General features: G+C 41.8%; 1 protein-coding gene across 2 annotated transcripts in view; it reads right to left on the bottom strand.

Moving 5' to 3' along the window:
• The window catches only part of FES (FES proto-oncogene, tyrosine kinase), a 385,097-nt gene that overhangs the window by 112,470 nt on the left and 248,322 nt on the right, over positions 1 to 24,305 (bottom strand). For both annotated transcript variants that reach the window (XM_069222643.1, XM_069222642.1), the window contains exons 12-13: positions 21,044 to 21,250; positions 12,850 to 12,972 (exon numbers count right to left, since the gene is read on the bottom strand). In XM_069222643.1, coding sequence (XP_069078744.1) covers positions 12,850 to 12,972; positions 21,044 to 21,250 — 330 coding nt within the window. The remainder of the gene's footprint in view (positions 1 to 12,849; positions 12,973 to 21,043; positions 21,251 to 24,305) is intronic.

Below are 24,305 nucleotides of genomic sequence, written 5' to 3'. Positions count from 1 at the left end.
GCTGGCGGTCTTCAGACCACCAACCTCTTAATGAGGGCCTCAGTGTTATATGGATCATCCACTTTTCTTTTGCATTAATTACATAATTATATCAGTGTGTATATCTGGTTGTCATTTGAAACTCCTTCTTTCAATGGTTACTGTTATATGCCACGTAGTTCAAGGTAATGTATTATTTGGGGTGATCTGTCAGCTGTGTGATCATCTCTGTCCATTCGGCTAAGTCTTTTAATATTTTTACATGTCTCCTTGTGAACATGTGTTGTTCATCTGCTATAGCCCATTCAATTAGATCTCTTTTCCGTACTTCATACTTTAGCTCACACAGTGTATTGCTATGCACCTTTTAGCCAATGCTGTACATAGGGTGGGCAACCTTATATTCCTTGTATAGTTTTTTTTTTTTTAACAGGAATTATTCCTGAAAGGCACTGCTTGATGGATTTAGTGGGTAGTGTGGTTGTCATTGTCTGCAGGCTCACCACCATTTTGGTCCTGCCTTCACCTACCCAATGGCATATCCAAATCAGATTAAGAAGTCTGCCCCTATCAGGTTGCCCCAGTGGCATGCTTATGTTCTACCTAGGCAAATCTTGGCATTCATTTTAGGCATGAATATATTTTGAGTACTTAGTAATGGCGTTATGTTAAATCATGAATTTGGGGTGATTTGTTTACCTTGTTCTTGGCCTTCTTCCAGTCTGAGTCAGTTAAGGTTTACAGGCATTGCTGTGACCACTTTTCTGATGCTTGTTATGTATTTCCACCCCTGCCACTTACTAATGTAGCATAGATTAGTGAACAATATTTTACACCAGGTCATTTTGAGGAGCTTTGTCATTATTTCTATTTGTGGAGGTTTTTCAGGGAGAATGGTCCAGTTCTCTAGTTACCTGCATTGATTGAGTGCAGTGCAGAAATTGACGTGATCTGAGATCAAAGGAAGCTTGTGCTTGTTCAATTGTGAAGAACTGTTTGTTTAAGTACAGGTCTCCACTGTTCAGCGCCCACCTCCCGCCACCTAGTCCTTGATATGGGTTTGTTGACATTTTTATATGGCTTTAGTAGCTACAGTGATCGCAGGATCATACTGTGGCTTTTTTCAGGATAACTTTCACCACTCTATCCCAATCTATTCCAGCTTGTCTAATAAGAGATGGAAAAATGTGTGATATGTTTTTCTCCATCATGAAGGTCTAAAGTAGGTTGTCAGGACGGTGTGTTCCTGCTCATAGATTCTTTTCCTAGTTATCTTTAGTGTGAAACCAGTGTACTATATGTTGCAACTAGTCTGCAGTGTGATATAGAAACTGTTCTGGGAGGCTGAGCCCTCCCTTCACCCATGGGAGCTTTTATGTGCCTAAGTTTCCTTAACTATGTTTTGCATCCAGTTCCCAAAACAGACTGGCAGGTAGTGGTTTCATCTAGTTTATAGCATTTCTAAGCATCTGGTAGAAACACCATCTTTACCAGTGGTATTCTTTAAATAATTGAAAGTGGTAATGTTTTTCAGAAATCTGCTGGCATGTGAAGCCAATCAGTACTTTCCCCATGTTTAATCTTATTGATCTGCCACATTATTAGTCACTTGTACTCCCAAGTATTAGAAGGGGCTGACTTCCCATTTCATCCCCAAGTCTCGGGGAGCACTAGCATTTGCACCCCTCACACCACCCTGCGGGAACAGCATTCACTTGTCCCTATTTGCTTTAATCCTGAGATGCTTTTGAATTTATTAGGTTTAGTGGGGAGGACCGACACAGACAGTACAGGATATTTTAAACAGACCAACGAGGCATTGGCATTAAGTGGCACAATGTGATTCATTATCGGTAAGACTCATTGTGTCATGGGTGCACTTAGTCTACACACCAGAATTTCCATGGTGATGGCAAACAACAAGGGAGACAGTGGACATCCTTGTTTTATCCCCCTTGTGAGCTTCCACTCATCAGAGACCCATCCCTCAGTCTGCACCCTCTCCATGGGCTTTTTTTTTAAATAGTAACCAAGTCCATGTAAAAATATTAGGTCAAAAAACATTTTTTCCACTACTAACCATAGAACGTGCCATGACACTGTATCAAAGGCCCTTCTACACCTAGAATTGCTAAAGCAAAGTCTTCTTTGCCATCTATTAGTGAGCTCATATCAGTTAACCACCGGATGTTATGCAGATTGCTTCTGCCAGAATGAGACCTGGTCAGTATGTAGTAGGGCGCCAGTTACTGTAATTATTCTGTTAGGTATTGCTTTGCTGAACACTTTCACAGCAGTGTTCAGCATCGATGGTGGGTGGTAGCATGTCAACTGTGTTGGAACTGTGGTGGGGGGTGTGGTAAATGACACACCTCTTGGGGTTTCTTCTCCAAACACCTGTAGTATTTTGTGCATTATAAGGTCAGACATTGGTTGGAATAAAACAATGGACAGATGATCCTCCCCAGGTGTTTTTGCATCCTGCTAAGTGCTTCTAAAGCTACTCATCAGGAGCGCTTTAAACACCAGATGTTACTACTACCAGATTTAATTGCATTCTATTTAATGACCTAAGGGGGTGGAAGGCTGAGTTGGCCAAGCTTCAGTCAACAGATTACAGCAGACGGCAGGTGTGAGCATTTCTTTCACTGACCAAGTAAATGAAGAATTGGCCTTGCTCTCGCTGTCTTTACATTTAGAATGCCATAGGAAAATGTTTCCTGAAGAAACATGTTTAGAAGCATAAGCACATGCAAGATTCCACCAAAAACTAGAGAGCACTATGTTATATATTTAATATCACTTAGTACATTCATAAACAGAGTTGCCTTTATTGAAAGCAATTAGAATTAGAATTATTTTGGCTTTGGAAGTGCGAATGAACCGGATAGAAATACATGTTTTTGAATGCCATAAAGCCGTAAAAGCTGTCTTAGCTCAGATGGAACGACATTTATAGTATAAAATGTTCCAGATAGAAGTTCTATATTGATTGTGAAATGCATCTATGTAATACACAGTGCAGGTATTGTCAGCTTGAGGTCACACAAAATAACTTTTCATTCATAATTGATGGACAGCCAAGGATACCAATCAGTGCTTAATTTATAAAAGAATAAGTGCTGGACCCAAACTTTTTGTTCAGAAGCCCACAGACGTTGCTAGTAAATGTCAAGGGTTGCTGAATACCAAGGCAGCACAGACATGATTTCTGCCTCATGCCCCCTTTCATCCACCTGCAAAAAGAACAGATGATAGATGGAATGCTAAATGTTGTCAAACATTCACCCCCAGTCACAGATCTAAACCTTAATACATCGTTCTTTGGCTTGCTACTCCAGTCCAGTTTGGACCCAGCCATATGCAATTCAGTCTTGACCCTGTTCCCCCTGGGACCAGTCCAGTTCGAACTGCTAGAGGCCAGGACCTCCCTTGTTTTGGCCCTTTCACCCACCACCAGACAATTTCTGCTCTTTTATCTCACACCATTGTAGGTTATTTTTCATCTATGCTTCCTCTTTGTCATTAGTTTTTCCATCTTTGACATTCTCTTTTATACCCTTTGGTGTTTTTCACTCTCTTGCTCTGGGTCGAAGTCTGATCAGGAAAAATAAACTCCGGTCCCAAACAACGAATATTGCTGTGCCCCACCTGCAACCACCGGCTCAAATTAAATAATGATGCTACTGTGTTGTAGTAACAGTTAGCAAGAGCATTTCTCAGTTGATATAAAAATAAGATACCATCTTTAGAATCAAAAGGCGTGTGTAGGCTTATGAGAAATATTAAATTAATTTACATATCTCTTAACAGTACAGTTTTTGGTGTGCCTAAGTACAAATAGCTACTATTACTTTTACCCTATTTAATAGTACTTGTAATAACGACCTTGAATGGATGAACAGCTACGTGACCTTGCAAGAATTCACATGTGTGACCTGAAGATGTATCTTGACGTCAACAGTGAGCACTCTCTTGCCATCAGTGTAAGTATGTAGTACCTATGGAGTGACAAGTATAGTACCTGTATAGCAGTGACCATCAGTGTAAGAGTAATTCTTGTAAACCAGCTGGTGCTTCAGTCTTAGTTGAAACTGTACTCTTTATTTTTAGTGACTTGGAGTTGTGTTGTTTACTTATTATTGACTGTACTGGTTCTCATTTTATTGTGCACCAGTGTATCATTCTTTTAGTGCCTAAGACTTTTGTATATTGTTTCTTGTTTGCACCGTTTGCTTATTTTTCTGCATTTAGGGCCACATTTGGAGTTCAGTGGACGGGATGACCCATCCGCAAACTTTCGACAGGGAGGTTTACCACCTTACTGACGATCTCCCAGCCGGACCTATTATGACTTTCAAGTGGGCTGACTGGTAGAAACCAAGGATTCCACCCGTCAGCCCAGTGGGAAAGTAGCAGCAGCATTGTGGCTGGCTCGTAATCGAGCCGGTGACAATGCTGCCACCCGCTGGTGCTCCAGCACCCTCGCAATGCTGGCAGTGAGCATTGCGAGGGTGCTGGGCAGGGGAACCCTTGCACTACCCATGCCTAGTGCATGGGCACTGCAGGGGCCCCACAATGGTCCCGTGCACCTGTTCTCCGCCAACCTTTTCATGGCCGTGAAACCACCATGAAAAGGCTGGAAGAGAACCAGTTTGTAATCAGCAGAGCGGCACTGCACGCAGCGTTGCCCTGGCTGATTGTGACCTGCACCTGCTTTCAGACTTTTGGTATCACCAATCCCAGCAGAGACAGTGGTACACTGGAGGTCTGACCACCAGGGTCATAATGTGTCGGTCAAGCCGCCACAGCTGCGGCGGTCTTGCCCGCCACTGCAAGTCTGGCGGTCTAGTGACTGTCATACTCGTAATGAGGCCCTTAGTATTGTAAAGCAATATGTGTCAAATGTATTATGAGTTTTGAAAGTGTGTATATAGCTTTCCATGTTCATATACTCATTTTATTATTAGTGTAAAGAAATTAGATGTGTGAGAGATCATAAGTGGTGAAAACAATGTTGTGAGTTTTCTCTACTGTTACATCACTAATAAGACTCCCAGTTTTCAGTTTTTACTGGGTTTTACAGATAAATACAGACAGAAAACTGTCTGTATTCATTTTTAAAAGCAGAAAAATAAAGCAAATTTTGATTCTTGTGAGCCACTCAATCCTCATGAATTCATAGCAAACAGCTGAGTAGATACATGCATGAAGAGTTAAAAAAAAAAAAAAAACAGGATGAGATTTCCTTAAATACAGGCATATGTTAGCATAAATTTGTATATAATGTTAATAGTTATGGGTGGGTGTAGTAATTGTTCTATTTGGCTGTTTAATTTGCTAAAATGCGACAGGTATTGAAGCATCTGTGCATGCTTGTCAATTAAATAAATGTGGAAACATACTGTTTTACTACCCCATTTATTCTGAAAACACAAAATAAAAATGGCAAAAAATACAAATAAGACGTCCAGAAATTAATATGGATAAATACACATGGAAATGCTGAAAAAATAAATACCATAAAACCATGACCCTAATCGCAAAGGACTAAGACATTTTTGTCTTAATAACTTTGGGAATCAGTACATAAGCAGTGGATTAACCTTTTGGAGCAGATGGGATCATTTCAGTTTCTGGACATAGGCACTGGCAGTAGAAGTGTGGGGGTGGTGGTGCTGCAGCAACCCCAGAAATAATCATGTTCGATTTCAGAAGGTGAATGAGCAGCAAAAATGTCATTGAATTTTGGATGTGTGCTTTCAAATTTGGTGCACGTAAGGACAAAGGTCAAATTTCAGGCTATGTCTTCAAAGTGCTGCTTATTTGGAAACTGGTGAGTACTTTTGTTTCTCTGACTGCAAGGTGAGAAGATTTTGTAAAAGTGATCTAGGTGACACTCTAGGTGACACTCCTGCTGGCTGTGGTACAGGAAGTGAAAGTAAAGGCACACAACAACATTTAAATACTATATCAACTGTACACATATTTCAAATTATATCAGCAATTAGGAAAGCACAAATGAAGCACATTTTTTGTAATTCTGAAGAGTGATGGAAACAAAGATTTTAACTGGATCAAAACAATTCAAGACACTTTACTTGGTGATGCACAAATGATAAATATTTGCTAAAGCCAGATTTCCATGCATTTTTTTTTCTATAGAGGGTTTACCAGTAAAACTGCATGATTATGCAAATTTAGAGGCCATTTCAATGGAAAATGTTTTCTGTAAATGGCAGTTTGCAGCCTCACCAGTGCCTGAATTTGCACCACCAGCTACGTACCACACCCTTACCACTCTCCTGCTAAATTGGCGTGGCACATTTGCTACACTTTTGTGTGACGCTTTGATTTTTTCACAATTCCTAAGACTTTAGTGATATATTAATGGCAGCACCTCCACTCAGAAAACTGTTCTAGCATCACTGCTTCTGGGTAACATTTTTGTTTATGAAGGCTACAATCAGAGAAGACAAGAGCTTTTTCAGAAGTATATACTAGCAAATATAACATGTTGTATGTTCTCATATTTATTTTGACTTTATTTATAATGGCCATAATTTTTTTAATATCTGCTGTAATGATCTTATATATACTTTGCATTAGATTTGCTTCAGTGAAGCCTTATATTACGATACTTAACATTTCTTGCATGTAATCTTTAGGGGAAAGGGTGAAAAGAGCCCACATGAAAACCCTGTGTCTCTGACTGATAATATTGCAGTACTCTTACATTCAAAGCGCGAACCTTGTCTGGTTACGTTCAGTAGAGACTCATGAGACATCGACTGTCTGTTTTCCCCGCTCTGAATGACAAGTTGGTATATCTGGCGTGCCTTAGGGCCAAAGAAAACCTACTGGAAAATCTACTCTGATACTCCACTGCTGGATGTCTCAGCATAATGCTGATTAACATTCTTGCTTTATATTGCATTGTTCTATATGATACTTGTCTGTGCGAGTGATATTGTGCAGAATGTGCTTATGCTATACGAAGGTGGGAGACTTTCTTCACACTGTGCGGTGATTTTTAAAAAGTCACTCGAGACAAACCTAAAATTTGCTGTTCTAAACATACTGAAAGAGGTAGACTTCACAAAAACAGAGAAGTACCTACCAGAGAAGAGTCTAAAGCTGAGTAAAGAGAGAAATAGCTCAGAACTGGAGGAAGTCATTACCCCGCACCCCCCAATGTAGTTGGGTGGAAGCGTGGTCTGGGAAGATGTTGCAAATAAGAGGCCAGGGGTCGCCCCTAAAAACTTTTCAAATTCTTGGGGAGCTGGAACAGATACCATGCGGTTGATTGGTGCTAAAAAAAAAATCCTACCAGGAACAACACTGACAACAAAGAAGTTGTAACCAACATAGAAATATCTGATCCTGATCCATTCTTTGAGTAAATTAAATTAGATATATATGATGTAGGTCAATAATGATCTGCAACTGGGAACTGTTGCTAGCGGGTGTTGTATGTTCATAGTTGATTTATCTGGCTTTAAGAACAAAACTCAACAAAGAAACGTATTTAAAAAAATTAAAACATTGGTGTTGAGTCAAAGAAAGTGTTAAGGGAAGAGAAGAACGAAGGCCAGAAATCGGGGCTCGGGCAGCAAAAGGGCAACAATATTTTTTACAGTTAGCTCTGGGAGAAGCATACGCCTGGCTTCTGGGATAACTTATAATTGAAAAGGTATCTTCGGCCTCTTTTCAGCTTTTTCTCACAAAGGTGAGTTTTAGTGAACACTTCCCACAGTCGTGGTGAGTCTTCAGATAATCTGTATTTAGGATGAACTGCCAGGGTTTCACACATTGGGCCCCATTGAAGTAACAGATGTATTCCTCTGTTTGCCTGAAGTAAGAATGACCTGTTAGTCTTTCATAACTCGGTGCCAGTAGATAAAGAGGAGCCATACTGTGTATCTGAACTTTGCGGTTCGTAAATGACTGTGCATGTGTTTGCAACACCTTACAAGGATAACGATAATTTTAAGTGTTTAATTTTGAAAAAAAGATTGAATAAAGTTGAAAATGTATGGACAAATTGAAATAAAAGGCATTACAAGCATGTCTTGAGTTACAAAAGAAGTAACAACATTTTGCGAATGGGTTACCACCAGGGTGACACTGGTGGTAACTGCGATTGCTTTGCGACCGCGTTCGCGGTCACAAAGCAATCCCACATCACGCTGCGACATGCAAATAGGAAGAGGAACACCCCTTCCTATTTGCCACTCGCAGTCCCATTTTGCGAGTCGGTAACCAGGTTACCGACTCGCAAAATGGGAATGGGCATCACGATGTGGCTTTTGCGCCTCGCAAACAGCGATTTTCGCTGTTTGAGAGGCGCAAAAGCCTTTCTACATCTGGCCCTTGGTCCCCTTGTAAAGTTGATCCAAATATCTGAGTCATGCATAATGGGAGGAATATGTGTTTATAGTAAACATAATTAAATGCAGTAAGGTGTTAAAACTGCCCATGCCATGAATGCCAAAAACATGGATTGATTTATGAACAATGAATGTAATAAATGTTAAAGTAATGCATGTCAGCAGTTTAGTAACTCTTTCATTTCACATGTTTTGCTTAATCTTGCATTTCCCAAGAATGCATGGACATCATTTAGGGGGTCACCGTAGACGTCAGGTGCGACCCCTGGGATGCCCCTTACAACCCCTGGCCTCAGAGGGGGCAAAATCAGTGCCAAGAACAAAGGGATGGCTCTATATTGTAGTCCTTTTTTTTTATACTAATAGTGTATAATAGTGTATTATTCGCTATTAGTGTAATTGAAAATGAAGCACACTTAGCTAGAATGAGACCTGTGTGGCATCTGTGGTAAGTAAAATGCTTTTAAATGTATGTTGTGTGCATGCTTACAGATGACAGTGTGTTTATGTGAGAAAGAGCTCATGTATGTGTGTGCAAGTGTCTATATGTGTAAGTATGTGACTGAGAGGAGGTGATAGGTAGTGAGTATGATTGTGTGAGATTGAGGCCCAGATTTACCATTATTTGATGCGAGGCAATGCTGCACCGCCTTGCATCAAAGGGAGACAGCAAAAATACACTATATCTGCACAGATATGGTGAAATGTTTTTCTTCCTGTGTGCTGGTGCACTATTGGCAGCCATGCGCCAACGCATACCTCATTGTGCCATATTGCAAGGGTATGTGCGTTTTCTGCACCTTCTAGTTCAAAAACTATGCTTTAAGGCTTTCCCATGTTGTATGTGTGCTATACAATGCAGCACATATGCAGCACTGGAAGGACGAGGAGAAATAAAAACATTTCTCCTTGTTATGCCTGCCTCGACGAGTCTTAAAATGTTTGCGCAAATTCCTCTCTACCAATGTTTGTAGACAGGGGAATGTGTGAGACCCATGGGTAGGTGCATGGGAATGCCCATGCACCATCCATGGACTTCCCAAGTAATGCAAAACACTGCGAAACAGCGCATAGTGCACTTATGTGTTACTTTGGGATACTATCCAACGCAAATCAGGCTTTGTTTTGGATAGTGAATCCCACCCCAACACTCTGCTCTGGGTTTGTGTCACAAAAGTGATCATGTGACATGCCTTCTTGGTAACAATTAGGGTCAAGGGTCATATAATGTCAGTTCTGGTAATGTCATTAAGGTCAAAGCATATTTGATGTCACTTTTGTTACCTCTGGCCAGCTGCGTCTCCTCCGCTAAAGCGGAGGAGCATTGCTCATTGCTTTGAGCAGTGCAGAAAAAGGAGAAATAAAATTATAATAATGCAATGTTATTATCATTTTATTTACAATCGGGGGCCAGGTTAGGATGGGGCAGGGCTGGGTGTGTCACAGGGAGGAGGGGTATGTGCACCATAAGTGCGCATAAGCATTTGGCTGGCCATGTTGAGACGGCCAAACAAACATGCACACTTAGAATTTCTCCACCCGGCTGTATTGCACAGCCAGGAAGAGAACATGCACAGACTCCCACTCCCTATTTGAGAGCTGAACCAGGCTGCTCAGACCAATCAATGCTGCTGTCATGTCGTGACAGCAGCATTGTGATTGGCTTGGGGTAGTCTTTGAGCGTGGGTGCTGCTGGCAGTCAAGAAGAGGATGAGGACGGACGAGAGACGGAACCCATCTCTGACGGAAAAGGTAAGTGTTCTTTTTTTTTTTATCCCCCCCTTGCCCTGCCTGCTAGTTCAGTAGCAGCCGCTACTGAATTAATGAACATGCAAGTGTGTTTGCTATTTCATCATGTTGTTTCTGTACTTTTTTCCTGCACCTTATTACACTTGTATAGTGCATCTTTGAGTCAGTCGTGTTTATGAGGGACTTTGAGTGTGACCTGTAGCACGGAGGTTAAAGGCAAAGCAAAGTGCCTGTCAGTGGGTTGGCCTTTCTGCAGCACACACAGAGCAATGGCCATGTATTCCAGTGGCATTTGAAATTCTGTGCAAATGTGTGTTAAGGGGTACACAGATGTCAAAATATTTACTAGGCAAATGTAAAAGAAAATTAAGTGCTTAACTGTGAATGAGTGTAGTTATGTTTGGGAGTGGTGAAGTGAGGGAGATACGAGGCAGTGCATTTGTGGGAGAGTGAAAAGAGGCTGCTGAAGAGGAAAGAGATGAGGTTGAGGATAGATGAGATGCCCAGAGGAAAAGGGCAAGCATATCTAACATATAGAGCACATAAATGAAGGTCAATACTCCTTCCACAGGTCTCAATAATTTTTAATTCACAATGTCACAATTTCAGAATTTAAATATTTCAAATGTTAATTATTTATAACAAATCACTGCTGTTACTTATTTTTCTTAAGCCGCTAAACATTGACAAAGCCAATAGCGCTGGTAGGTTTTAGGTGTATGTCAGTTGTTGTGTTCTATAACTGGATGCAATAACATCTCAGAGAGAATCCAAAACACTGTTCGGCTGACATACTATGGGAATCACTGAAATAGATTTTCCTTTTGGAGAGTCCCCACTTTTTTCATCCCACTTAAAGACCTATCTGCAGATATTGCTATATGACTGATTGCAGCCAGCAGCTTTGGGTGCTTCCCGAAGCCCGGTTACAACATTTTTATCCAAAGTCAATGCCTCATGCATTACAAGACACACATTAAAGGGCCTGAAGTTGTAACTTTGTACAATGTGCACATTACAGTTACTGTTGAACATATTAATGCAGTAGGTTATGGTGCAGTTTTTAATGAGTTTAATATTTCAAGACTATACCTTCCCACTGCTTCATAAACCTTTCTTTCTCACATAATTCATTTGCTTTAAAATGTACCATTTGCCAATCTTTTTTAAAAAAAATTCTCTAGAGTAGGATCCCTGGATCCGACGTTTGTCCATTAAGCTTGCTCACTACGTAAAACATCATACCGAATATTTATGTCCCAATACTTTCAAATGCCACCAACTGCTACTGCCCAATTTTTGACAAAGACAGCTTTCTGTAACGTTTGTTCAGAAGAAATTATTAAGACGATACATAATGTTCATACAGCAAAAATACTCTAGGCCGCCTTGTTAAAAATTCAGCTTTGTCGCCATACATAACATTGTTTTAGACCAGCAAGTTTCAGAGAGGAAGAAACAGCAGGGCAAAAACGAGATGCAGCAACATCATCCTCTAAGGTAGGCTAAGTATGAGAGATAATTATGTCCTTCATAAGGTGCAACATAAAAAAACACACACAATTTGATGCAGACTGCAAAACTTTTCAAATTTACATATGGCAATGGACCACATTTCCAAATATACATATAGCAATGAAGATGTTTAAGAAAAACTATAATTTTTTATATACATATTTGTTCAATCCATGTTTGAAAATCTCATTTCTCCCTTAAGCATGTTTATTTTAGAGACTTAAACTGACTAGCATTAAAAAAAAAATTTTAAAGAATTTTAAAGAAAAAGTTCAAAATAAACGTTTACAGCCGTCAAAACCTGTATAGTCAGGCTAAAGCCTCATTTCGATGTAATTGTCCCAGCAAGTTCATCCCATAGAATACATTATTCATCTGGGCTTGAGTTTGGACATCAACCGTTGGCCTGTATCACAGTGTATCAACAAAGGTATTGCAGTAGGAGCTGAAGCAGGGTGTGGCCAATGCCCATACCCTGTGCTCATACCCATAAACCTACACCCCACAACAAAATTTCTAAGGCATATCTTGTAATGGCCATTTTCAATGGACTTTAGGACTGGGGTGGGGGGCTACAGAGGAGCACCACATGAAGGGTCAAGGCCATTAATGTAGGTTCTAAAGACAGGGACACTCGGTGCAGAAAACTGACACCAAATGGCTATTGTCCACTGGGCACATCATGAAGGCAACGTGCAGTGATCTCTGGTGAAAAAAGGCACTGAGTACACAGCTTGTCGGAAGGCCATTTCCTGAGTCCACTGTTCACAGCGGAAGAACATGCTGTGTAAATCTTGAGAACAGGGACCTAGGTAGTGGGTTTTGCTGCATACCAAGACAAGCGTCCAATACCTGCTCTGAATAGTAGAATATTATGTAAAGCAGGTATAGAGGTTAGGTGGACTTGAATCTGTAAGTGGCTGAAGACCAAATCCATTGCTCATTGCGTATGGTGTTAGGCTCTGTGAAGCAGGCAAAGAAGACCCAATACTCACTGTACACATGTATGCAGCAGTCAGTAAGGTGAGGAGACCTGGTGCAGGGCTAGGTTTTCTGCAGGCCAACATATTACAGATGTACAGTATGTGTCACTATTGTCACAAGGTTTTCAAAGATGAAGTTCATGATTGTCAAAAGTAAGATATTATATCCTTTTTATGCACAAGGCTAGTTTTAGTTAGGTCCTATGCATATTGTTTGACATTAAATAAGTTACCTTTGGGATTGGCTTCAACAAAATGACTTCACTTTTCTTTGTGACTGCTTGCTTAGTCTTCAGGAAATGGTCAACAAGCAAAGGTATGGTGGAAAATGCTTCCCCTTCCAAGCGGTACATGTTCTGCAATTAAAGCAGTACAGCAAAGATTAAAAAAGCATTTTTTTTATTTTTGTACTTACTTCCCTTGTCCCTAGTCCTTATAGTAAAAACATTCAGTAGTTCACAACTATGCACTAGGTCAAACTGAGTCTGAGACCCAAAACACGGAACGAAAGATCACACTTTAGCAGAAACAATGAAGTATAATTAAAAAACATGCAAACTATGTTATACAGTTCCAAACTCTTACCAATACTCAACATTGAGGAATTATGCAACTCATATTAATATGGGCGCAAAGATGTTATTATTAAATATGAGGCCATTTACTGAAAAGTAATCGTTGACATAGATGTTTTCAAATGTAATCAAGTAATTCGTAGCTAGGGTAAATCGAGAGCTGTAAAGTCTAGACCTTGGCAATAATGCTCTTAAATCTTAATCGCCTAATAGAATCATGAAGAGTGGATCCATTTACATGTTTGGCTATTTGTTCACATACAGTAATGGTTTCAAAACTCATATCAAATGAGAAATATGTCTCAGGTGTGAGATAGCTGCCAATAAACATGTGAAAAGCTTAATTTATGTGAACTACCAGATAGGGTCAGTGGAAAGCCAGGGCTAGTCACTTAGGACCTGATTAAGATCTTGGCGGAGGGGAATACTCCATCACAAAGGTGGCGCATATACCATTTGCCGTATTATGATTATGAATCCATTACATCCTGTGGAGTTCATAATACGGAGGACGGGATAGCCGTCACGTTTGTGATGGAGTCTTCTATCCACCAAGATCTAAATCAGGCCATTGGTCTTCAAGCACAGGAGTATCTTTGATTCATTGTAATCCGCTACAGGGCCAGCTTTGGCTCTGGTGGCGCCCAGTGTGACAACCATTTTTGGCACCACTCAACCCCCATGACCTCCTCCTCAGATTCTCTCACTACCACTGTGCAAAGGTGCAATTCATCTCTCCATAGCCCTGCCTCCAAATACATTTCATTTGTTTTAAAGCACTGGTAAAGGCTGGCTTTAATAATAAGAAAGTATATCTACCCAAACTAACCCTTTTTAGCAACGTTGGGAATAGATAATGAAAATCTGGGGAAAAAAACAACAGACAGCCTTCGTGCAGCTCTTTGATGACAGTTTGTAACAGTCACTGTTCTATGTGAGGGATGTAATTTATGATCTGTGGTAACAAAATAATCCCTGTGAGAAAGGTGTAATCCGCTCACCTAGCCACATAAAATACAGATCTGTCATCTGCATGGTATGGTTCTTTGCATCAGGCGAATTCACCCTCTGCGCTACTTTGGGAACAGTCAAAACTGCAACTAAATAAAATTCAGATCTCTCTCTCTAGCAGGAACATTATTCACAAGAGTTAATTTGACATTTTTATTGCTGCCTGAAAGCTGGACGCACAACGAACTTTACAGCAGGTGCTCCCGCCCTTGGCGTCAGTGCTCCCCCTTCCCAGGTCAGCGCCCAGTGCGGCTGCACCAGTCGCACTGCCAGGCGCTGATCCGCCATATGATTGTCCTTGTTTTTAACAGCAATCAAACTACGAAAAATAAGCAAAACCTAAATGGAAACCCCAGTTTGCTGCAGACAACATGTTTTTTAAATGCTATTTTTTGAGCGCTTACATACAATACATAATACAACTGTAAATAATGACCTACGATTCATAGTTCTTAGTTTACTCTCTACACAACTTTCCAAAATAAATATATCAAAAATTCACGTATATTAAAACCAAATAGTAAAAACAATCGACATTTTATATTTGTTGACTCCAAAAGCAAATGAACAAACTTGGATGAGTTAAACCTCTCAGCATACAACACAATAAAAGCTGACCACCCACAGTCATATTTGCCTCTTGTAAAGGATCGTTTCATTTTTGCTACACAATATTAAGTCTGAAATGTAGCCATCCACTGAGGTTGTAGGTAAGAGCATCGAGATCGTACATGCATAAACCATATATTTTGTGGTAATGTTAAAGTTATTGGGTTATTCAGTATAATAGTGGAGCTCCTGCTAGGGGTCCAGCGAATCTCAATTTTCACTTAGCAATACCAACACACATCATACCACACAAAGCCCCAGTAATAAGTCTGCACTTATAATCGAATCACGCCTGTCTTCTGTAATCTCTACTTCCTTATGCGGGCGTCACTTTCAACGAATAGATGCCAGTAAAGTATTTTCCTAATGATTGTGTATATCTCTGGAGTGTCAGCAACTCCACATAAAATAGTAAACAGAATGTACTAGAAAAGATCAAAGTGTTATGTTGCTACTTCTGTCTATTACACCTTATACTTAAACGTCACGAACTGTACATTTAAATGCGTACCAACCCACACATGCATCATAGGTAACTTTGTCCCTCTTCGCTTTGTATCATTTGGCCACGGATGCAAACGATTTTATGGAGGGGGATTTTAGTTCTAATCTCATGACCCAGACCAATGACTCGACTTGATTGCAGCCAAAAATGAGAAGCTCTTAAGCTATATGTGTCTGGACATTCTTTACATTTAGAAAATCAGACCACTTGTGTTTTCAAGGGTCACACACACTGGTGTTTTAGCCTTTTTTGTCCTGAAAAAAAGCTTCACATCTTAACAACTTTTTTTATGTTTGCCTAAAAGTGACAGTGGCAGAACTTGAAAGTGTGCAAAACCATAGGCAGTGCCACCATTTTATTATTTGTACAAACACATTGCATTGTTTTACAAGAACAGAAATACAAACAAATGCTCTCTTACCCTCAACCCACGTCAAATCCCAGAGTTGAACAACACAGATGAGGGTCACCCATTCACCCCATTGCAACATCATCACGTCCAGAATAAACCCACCACCGACCCCGTATCTTGGCGTACTTATAAGTGCACCCCCTAGCCTGGTAAACGGTCTCATCCAGCTTGGAGTACCAGTCCATGCCGGTCCCAGCTCGCAAGCTTGGGAGCACTCCAGTAATGTGCTATGTCTCAATTAGCGAGCAACATACCCATACCCATACCCACCAACATGCGCTCTTCCAATATCCCCAGCAGTGACAATCTGGGAGATAGTTCCTTTGGCCTCTCCAACACCTCTGCCAAAACCCCACCAACAGATGTTGCAATAAAGGGTCAGGACTACACCACATGGTAAAAGTCTGCCTCTGGGGCGCACTGCGAAGTAGGTCTCTTACCTGCCCTCTAGAGACACAGTGTTGTTAGGTAAGGGGCATGCAGCTAGTGACATTGGATGAGGCACAGTCAGGAGGAGCTAGCCAGCAGTCTAGGGGCCATCTGTGCATCTCAACAGTCTGCATCGTCTGAACGACCAGCACAGGCCTCCTATTGTGTGTTTGAGAAGATCACAATTTTCAAGGGAGTTAAGGACCAGTGATTTACATACTAGTGAAATCCTCCCCTTGCCCAGGGGGCCCTGAAGCAGTCTGGAGTGGTAGTACTGGGGGAAGGTGGGGGTGAGGGTTCATCTTGTGACAATAACGGGTGTGCCACAACTGCAAGTACTTGCAAAACTGTGTGGTGGAAAGTGAGAACTAAATTCACAAGTCTTGAAATTAGATAATGGATTTTCCCCTCCACACATCGCCCAGATGGGTAACACCAATGGTGTCCCATTTCCTAATTCCCTCGAGGCGTGACACCCGAAAAGCTGTCATCCTCTCCATAATAGGGTCTGTTGTGTGATTCGATTCTCCCACCCCAGGCACCTCCCCGCCATGCACCAAATAGAGAACACCACCCTACTGGGATCAGGAAGGGAACAGGGGAGACTCCTTCTGTAGAGTATGTGAAGGATGCTCTCCAAACCCAGTAGGGAGAGTTCTAATGCATGGGCTGCTTTTCCCTATCCCCCGTTCATACAATCATTAATAATCAACAGTTGCTATGCCCAGTAATACAGTTGTACATTGGCCATGCTCCTGTCGAAAAGTGACTGGCAACATTTGATCCAGGCAATACAGGGTGTGGAAGGGCATCCTGCAGATGGAAGGATCTGACTGAGGCTGTGAGGTCCCGGAAACACACTGCCAGGATAAAGAGTGGGAAGTTCTGCAGGATGTACAACCGTTTTAAATAAAACCATCTTCCCAAGGATCTGAAGAGGAAGATACCCCCAGGACTTAAAGTCGAGTTTCACTTTGGTCAAGTGATGGGGAAGTTTAAGGGACTAAGTCAAAGCTGATCCCACAGAGAAAAGAAGGCTGACATACAGAAAGCTAAGCCATTTGACTGGGTCTCTTCCTGACAGTGGCCTCAACCTTCTCTGGTGAGTGGGATAAGGAGCGACTTCTAGTTAGTCTCATCCCGAAGCCCCTCCATAAATGGACAAAATTCTCATTACTCCTGGGCCCGATTTCTGTAGGTTACCATATAAAGCAGGACATCATCCACATATAGTGCATTCCTACTTCCCCTACCCCACGTTCTGTCTGCCCTGTATCTGGGCATCAGAAAGACTAAGCCTAACCAGGGGTTCAATAATGAGCGCAAAAAGCAAGGACAAGGGGCATCCTTGTCTAATCTTCCTGCGGATGGGGAAGGGATCCCAGAGAGTCCAGTTGACTTGCATCTGCACTGAAGGGGAGGCATACAACAAGCTGACATAACCCAGAAAGCTGGGCCAAAGCAAAGACCTGGCCAAAGAACACCCAATTCCAACAAATCAAAGGCCTTTTCAAAGTCAATGAGCAAAAGATCCAAGGATTACTGAATTTTGTTGTGGTGGGGCAGGACGATATGGAGCTGGCTTATGTAGTGCTGCCTACTGAGGCAAGGCATAAAGCTGCACTGATCAAGCTGGACCAAATCAGTGACAACAAAGAGAAGTCTACAGGTCAGCACTTTGGCAAAGATTTTCAGTTTGTTAATAATTAGTGAGATTGGCCTATAAGAGGCGCAATACTACTATAGTAGCAAGATCCAGTTCCTGAGGGAACCTTCTTATGGCCACTGCCTCCAAGTAGAGCTCCAACAACCAAGTAACAAGGGTGTTGCAGTTTTTACAACAGAATTCCACCTGCAAGCCATCTGGGCCTGGACTATTGGCATGGTTTATCTCAATCAAGGATTCCCCCACCTCCTCCAGCACCTCGGGGGGGGGGAATTCAGATCCACCCATTGCAGGGGAGAGATCTTCCAACACAATCCCAGAGCACTGTGACCCCAGGCCTTGCACCAAATGCCCCAAGCAGGGCACATCACAGCTCTGGGCCACAAATAAGGCCCTCAGCCCTTGTGAGGAAGGAGCGAGAGAACAGGGGCCCTGCCAGCTCCTCAGGGCTGCACGCACCACCCTGGCAATCCAGCCCCAGAGAGAGAGGCTCCAGCCCCTCTGGCACTACGGGCTTCCACTGGGCAGGCACAGTCGTATCCTGTTCCCACATGGGGAACACATGGAAGCTCCAGGGCTATGACACAACGGGCAGGGCCGACTGCACCAGGACGACAGGTCAGCAATCAAGGCCCCTGGCAGCCCCTGTGGTAGCTAAAGCCACTTGTCATGAACACAGGGGGTCCCCACCAACACCAGGTCACCAGCGGTGGCATCTAGGCCTCGGTCATTGCATCAGATACCGCAGGATGCGGCAGAGGTATTAGAAGCCTCACTAGTTAGTGTCCCCCCATCTTGGCTGAGCAGTGTCACCATTTTAACACCATTAACTCTCTCAGCATGAAATTTAGTGCTTTCGACTTCCCACAGTCTGCTTGAACCGAAGTTCAATATTAGCATGATACTGAACTGTACTAATTGGCGAACATACCAGTGTATTTTCACTCCAAAATACTCTAGCCCTTTCCTGGTCATTTAAATTTCATTTGGCTAACTGTTCTCTACAAAATCGTGCACTTCATTGCAGGTTTCGTTTTTTTCAAACATAGGCATATAAAACCCTTATGTTCACTCAACAACCTAAATAAAGCATCACAAGGCTTCTCATGCTCTAAGTTAAATAATACCAAGTCATGAGCAAACAGTAACAACTTAGGGCCATATGTACAAAGCATTGTTGTGGCCCTGATTGGGCCATTTTGACTGCATAAATGCTTTTGAATATGTACAAAATCCAAATTGCAATTGTGATTCAGTAACAGGTTACCGAATTGCAATTTGTGTTTGCGATTCAGTATTTGGAAGGGGCATTTTTACAGCGTCCCTTTCAAATAGCATATCAAAATGGAATGTATGAACATTTTGCGACTGAATTACGGTCGCAGAACATTCATATTTTACTGACTCCTTCAAGGTGGTGGGGGATGGACTCCTTAAAGGACTCCTTAAAGGACCCCTTCCCCTTTAGGAATGGGAAATAAATATTTTTTTTTAAAGCTGGCAGTGGTCCCACGGACCACTAGCTATTCATAAAAAATTAAACTGCAAAGTTTCATTTTTTTCTTTTTAAACGCATCCCATGTTCCTTAAAGGAAAACTGGCTGTGTTAAAAAAAAATAAAAAAAAATTGCTTTATTTAAAAGCAATCACAGACCTTGTGGTCTGTTGAGCCCAGCAGGCCATCATTCCTATGATAGCTCTGATTGCTATTAGGTTTCAAATTGCAACCTACCTCATTAATATTCATGAGAGAGGTTCATTTGCGACCCACTAGGAATCGCAAATGAAACTCAAAAGAGTTTCATACATTTGAAATAGTGGTTTCCTAATTGTGATTTGCAGGAAATCGCAATTAGGAAATTGATTTGTTCAAATCTTCATACATGTAGCCCTATGTTCCTAAAATGAAAACGGAATGTGATAAAAAAAAAAAATGAAAACTTTTACAAACATTTTATATGAGAAAGCTGCCTGCTTACTCCTAAAAACATGTTTTTAAACAGTCACAAAGGGTATAAGATACCCATTGGAGACCTCTTCCAGTTTGTGAATGAATTACCATTACCTTCAGTAGTTGATAAATATTATTGTTTCAATGCAACATTAATACATCCCATTGAAAATTGCTATTTAGAATGGATGTCCTAAACACACCCCTTCCAAGTAGTGATTCACTACGGAGTCGCAAACCCAAATTGGGATTCGGTGATGTGTTACCAAATCGCAGTTCAGGTTTGATAAATAACCAAAAGGGTGTTTTGCAGTCGCAATGGGTCCGGGTGCATCTGTTTTTCTATTTCTTTCTAGGATTTAGTTAAAGACAGCAAGGGACCCTTTCCCCAATCTTAACTCTATGAAGGATAAGAGTAACCACCGGCCCCTAGAAAAATGCATTTATTATGGTCTTCAAGACTGATGCAGTTGACATTAGAGGGAAGTTTTGTCCACTAGGTCGATGACTTTGTGTTTAAAGAACTATTATTATTCAAAACCACCTTTACATTTATTTTGTGTAGCCAGTTATATCAAAGGTGCATTGGAAAACAATTTCCCCATTTACAGTGCTGTCCAAAATGTCTAGTGTAACCTATATAATTGTAAATCACTTCGCTATTGCTCTTTTAAAAAAGTAAAATATTGAGCTCTAAAGTGTTTGATAGCACACGATAATGTAAAACATCTATCTGCAGGGTTAACAATACAATAGGAGATCAGAAAGGCTACGAAAGCCAAGGAACCAATTGAAAGTTATTAATGTTGGTTATTTGGAGTGCAGCCACAATATGTGTTTCAGGGGGAAGATCCTGGTAGAAAAAAACGAGAGCTCACCATGTATTGAGGTATTTTGCTGTAGGAGTGAAACCTGTTTGAAACCACTCCGGTCACACTCTTCTGATCACATCCATAGAGTGAGACTTGTATCCAGAGATGTTGAATGAATTAAAGCCAACAAACACACATGGAAGTTATTAATATTGGTTTCTCTGAGTGTTCTGGAGTCACAGATCTGGGGATCATTCATATCTGGGGGCAGAGGGTGGTCTCCTGAAGGCAAACATACATTCTTCCATGTGGTACACAGATACTCCTGCAGCATGCAGTAAAATACTCTCAAATGATGCCTCTGAGCTAAACAGATCCTAATGATCAGTTATGTGTAAGAAGCAGTTCCTGTCCACCAGTACAATATAGACAGTGGTTGTGCATTTGCAATACTTACGTCCGTACATTGAATGATGAAGTGTCGTATCTGCCCTTCCCATAGCACAGAGAGAACATATTGTTTGCCCTGTCTTTCTCGAACTAGGAATTCCCCATTGTTCGACAGAATTTCGTGGACCTCCGAGCGAGGGATGGCACCATGGTACCAGTCTTGTTGCCAGAGAGGCTTCTCCGTGTCAGGGATTAGTGGAACTGGTGGTGGAAGCTGCAAATCACAAACCGTGGAGGAGAGGCGTTTAATGAAGGGGGCAATGAACAACAGTAATCTCAGAACAAATTAATGCTGATTACTTGCAAAGACATTACAATGCATATTGAAGAAAGAAGGTCATGTAGATAGGCAAATTCCAGATCAGTCGTATACCCTTCAACAGGGTTAGCAATTAAATACTCTCTACTGCAACTTGACCTCATGTGTCTGGTTTAAGTCCCACCACCAGCATGACACATGAAAATACATGTCACCTCCACTACTTGTTAAAATTCTGAAAAGCAGTGAGAGCTTTCTTCAGGCCTTGCCTCTTAACGCCTGACTCACTTGTTCACCCGCACAGCAACTTCGGCACCCTTTGCATGGTGAAATGCACTAAAAGGTCAAACAAGACCACAGTTCCACCTCTTTCAGACCCCCTTTACACCTATGGGGTCCATCGTGACAAACACCCCACAGATGTCCTTAAATCAAGCCATCAATTCCTCTCAGCTCTGCAAATGCCAGGAGAGGTCATCTTCCTGTCTTACCACTACATCTAACTGTCCTTGCCAAGGGACTAGTGGAGCTCAGTCCCCTGAGTTACAAGGAAAGCAAGAAATAGTGAAACAAACTTAGCGTGAGCTTCAATGAAACTTCCTCAATGACCTTTTTCATAAACAGCTGCTTAATTCTCCAAGATCAGATCACACGGGACGACGTGCACTTGCATTCTAAGCAAAGCCAGTTTAGCCATTCAACGACCTCGCAGGGCAAAGGGCTGCAATGTATTATGTGTCTTCTACCTCCCAATCTCTGCTCATAAAAAGCTTCCAACACATATACCAACACAGGATTGACTCTCCTACCCATACAGATATTTCTAACACCACACATCCTTATCCTTACCCAGTTTACCCCGAGAAGCCTACACCACTCACAAACCACCACTGCCACACCACCTGCCAAATTCTTGCTCTTTTACAATTATATTACTCCTGGGCATGGTAGATCCCAGCAAATAAGACAGAGATTAAGTCACTTCTTGTAACAAAGTCATGGCTTTCTTCCACAGCTCCCATTTTTGATGACCTCATCCCACACAGTAACAAATTCATACACGAGGCAAACTCACATACCACGCAGCTTCACCAGCCACCACTTTACTGCACAATTCACCAAACTCAGCTTTTCACATCACCTCCTTCTAATAATTTATCACACAACTAGCACATCACTTGTCACTTGATTGGCTGTCCTCTTGCCACAACAAGAAGGTTAATATAGAATTTAGAGAAATTACACCCACAGTCTAATTTATATTGTATTTTTTATCTGTAGGCCATTGGCCTTTCCTGAACAAAAATACAAATATATATATTTACATTTATGGAGAATGATAGTGAAAAACAATTATGAAATAAGGAGAAGTAGTTTCTTTCAACAAGAGAAGAAAGAAAGATAATGGAAAACTGTGTGAAAGAGATTAAGGGAAAGACCAAATATTGCAAGCAACAGACAGGATGAAAGAGTTACAGTCACAATTGCCAATAACGATATCTACCTCTTTGATTTTAGTCTCCCATGACAACAATGGAGTTAACTTCTTGTACCTTATCACCTCATTGCAGTTTGCTTCACATGTAGTCACCATCAGTATTGAAAGATAACACCCCAGACTGCATCACCTTGGCCTTCTGTTTCTCTTGCTTTAATCAAGTCCCACTTGTCTGATCGGACCACCTTACCATGTCATTCAACATAAATCCTAACAATTTTCAATGAAAAGAAATTCCCATCCACACATTACATCAAAGTTCTAACTCAATCCCACCCATCAGAACAAGCAATCATAGGACACTCCTTGCTCGTGCCCCTACCGTGATAAGATCCATAACAAAAGATGATGCTCCTCCTTAGACTTAACCAAATGTGTGTATTTGTGTGGTGCCTTCTTGCAGCACTCACTTCCAACCTGATCAATGAATCCTTAGTCAAAAATATCCCCTCCCTAAAAGCAATCTGCAAGTCTACCCCCACTCATCAAACTCACTCCCAGCCGTCCCATCCCTATCTTTCTAAACATTATTGCACTGCTTCCTTCATATTAAAAACTGACCAGATCCTCTCCCTTCTCAAGTAACCATATCTGGAACCAAGTGAATTTCCCTTTCAATTCATGTCACACATTTCTCCCTCATAGGGAAAACTTTAGCAAGACCGTCCAAGATCCAATTCTGAGGTCACACCATTGGTCATCTGCTAAATCAATACTTCAAAATATTCAACTCTGCTACAGCATTCAACATCCCACATAGAGATAGTTAATTAAGTGTTAAGGATTACTAACACTTTGGAACCTTGGCTTCTAGTGCTCATAAGCCAGTTTGGTCCCTCCAATAATAATGATATCAGACCTAGCTAGAGACAGACACTTTAGATCAGGCTTCAGGTGTCCAACACTCTTCTGGATTGGTTTATCTCTTTCCTCTCCATAATCAATCAATCAGGAATTTGTAAAGCGCACTACTCACCCGTGAGGGTCTCAAGGCGCTGAGGTGGGTGGGGGGATACGGGGGTGTGCTGCTACTGCTAGAACAGCCAGGTCTTGAGAAGATTCCTGAAGGTAAGGAGGTCTTTGGTCTGACGCAGGTGGGTGAGAAGAGTGTTCCACGTCTTGGCGGTGAGGTGCGAGAAAGATCTGCTGCCGGTTGTAGTTCTGCAGACGTGTGGGACGGTTGCGAGGGCGAGGTCGGCAGAGCGGAGGTGCTGGGTTGAGGTGTAGAAGGAGAGCCGTCTGTTCAGGTATTCTGGTCCGGTGTTGTGCAGTGCTTTGTGAGCATGGGTGAGGAGTTTGAAGGTGATTCTCTTGTTGATTGGGAGCCAGTGCAGGTCTCTTAGGTGGCCTGCGATGTGGCAGTGGCGGGGGATGTCTAGGATGAGGCGTTCGGAGGCATTCTGGATGCGTTGCAGCTTCTTCTGGAGTTTGGCCGTGGTTCCTGCGTAGAGGGCATTGCCGCAGTCCAGTTTGCTGCTTACGAGGGCGTGGGTGACTGTTCTTCTGGTTTCG

This window comes from Pleurodeles waltl, chromosome 3_1 (genome assembly GCF_031143425.1).
Source record: "Pleurodeles waltl isolate 20211129_DDA chromosome 3_1, aPleWal1.hap1.20221129, whole genome shotgun sequence".
NCBI lineage: Eukaryota > Metazoa > Chordata > Amphibia > Caudata > Salamandridae > Pleurodeles > Pleurodeles waltl.
The sequence above is the reverse complement of the archived record's forward strand: the minus strand, read 5'-3'. Positions and strand labels throughout refer to the sequence as shown.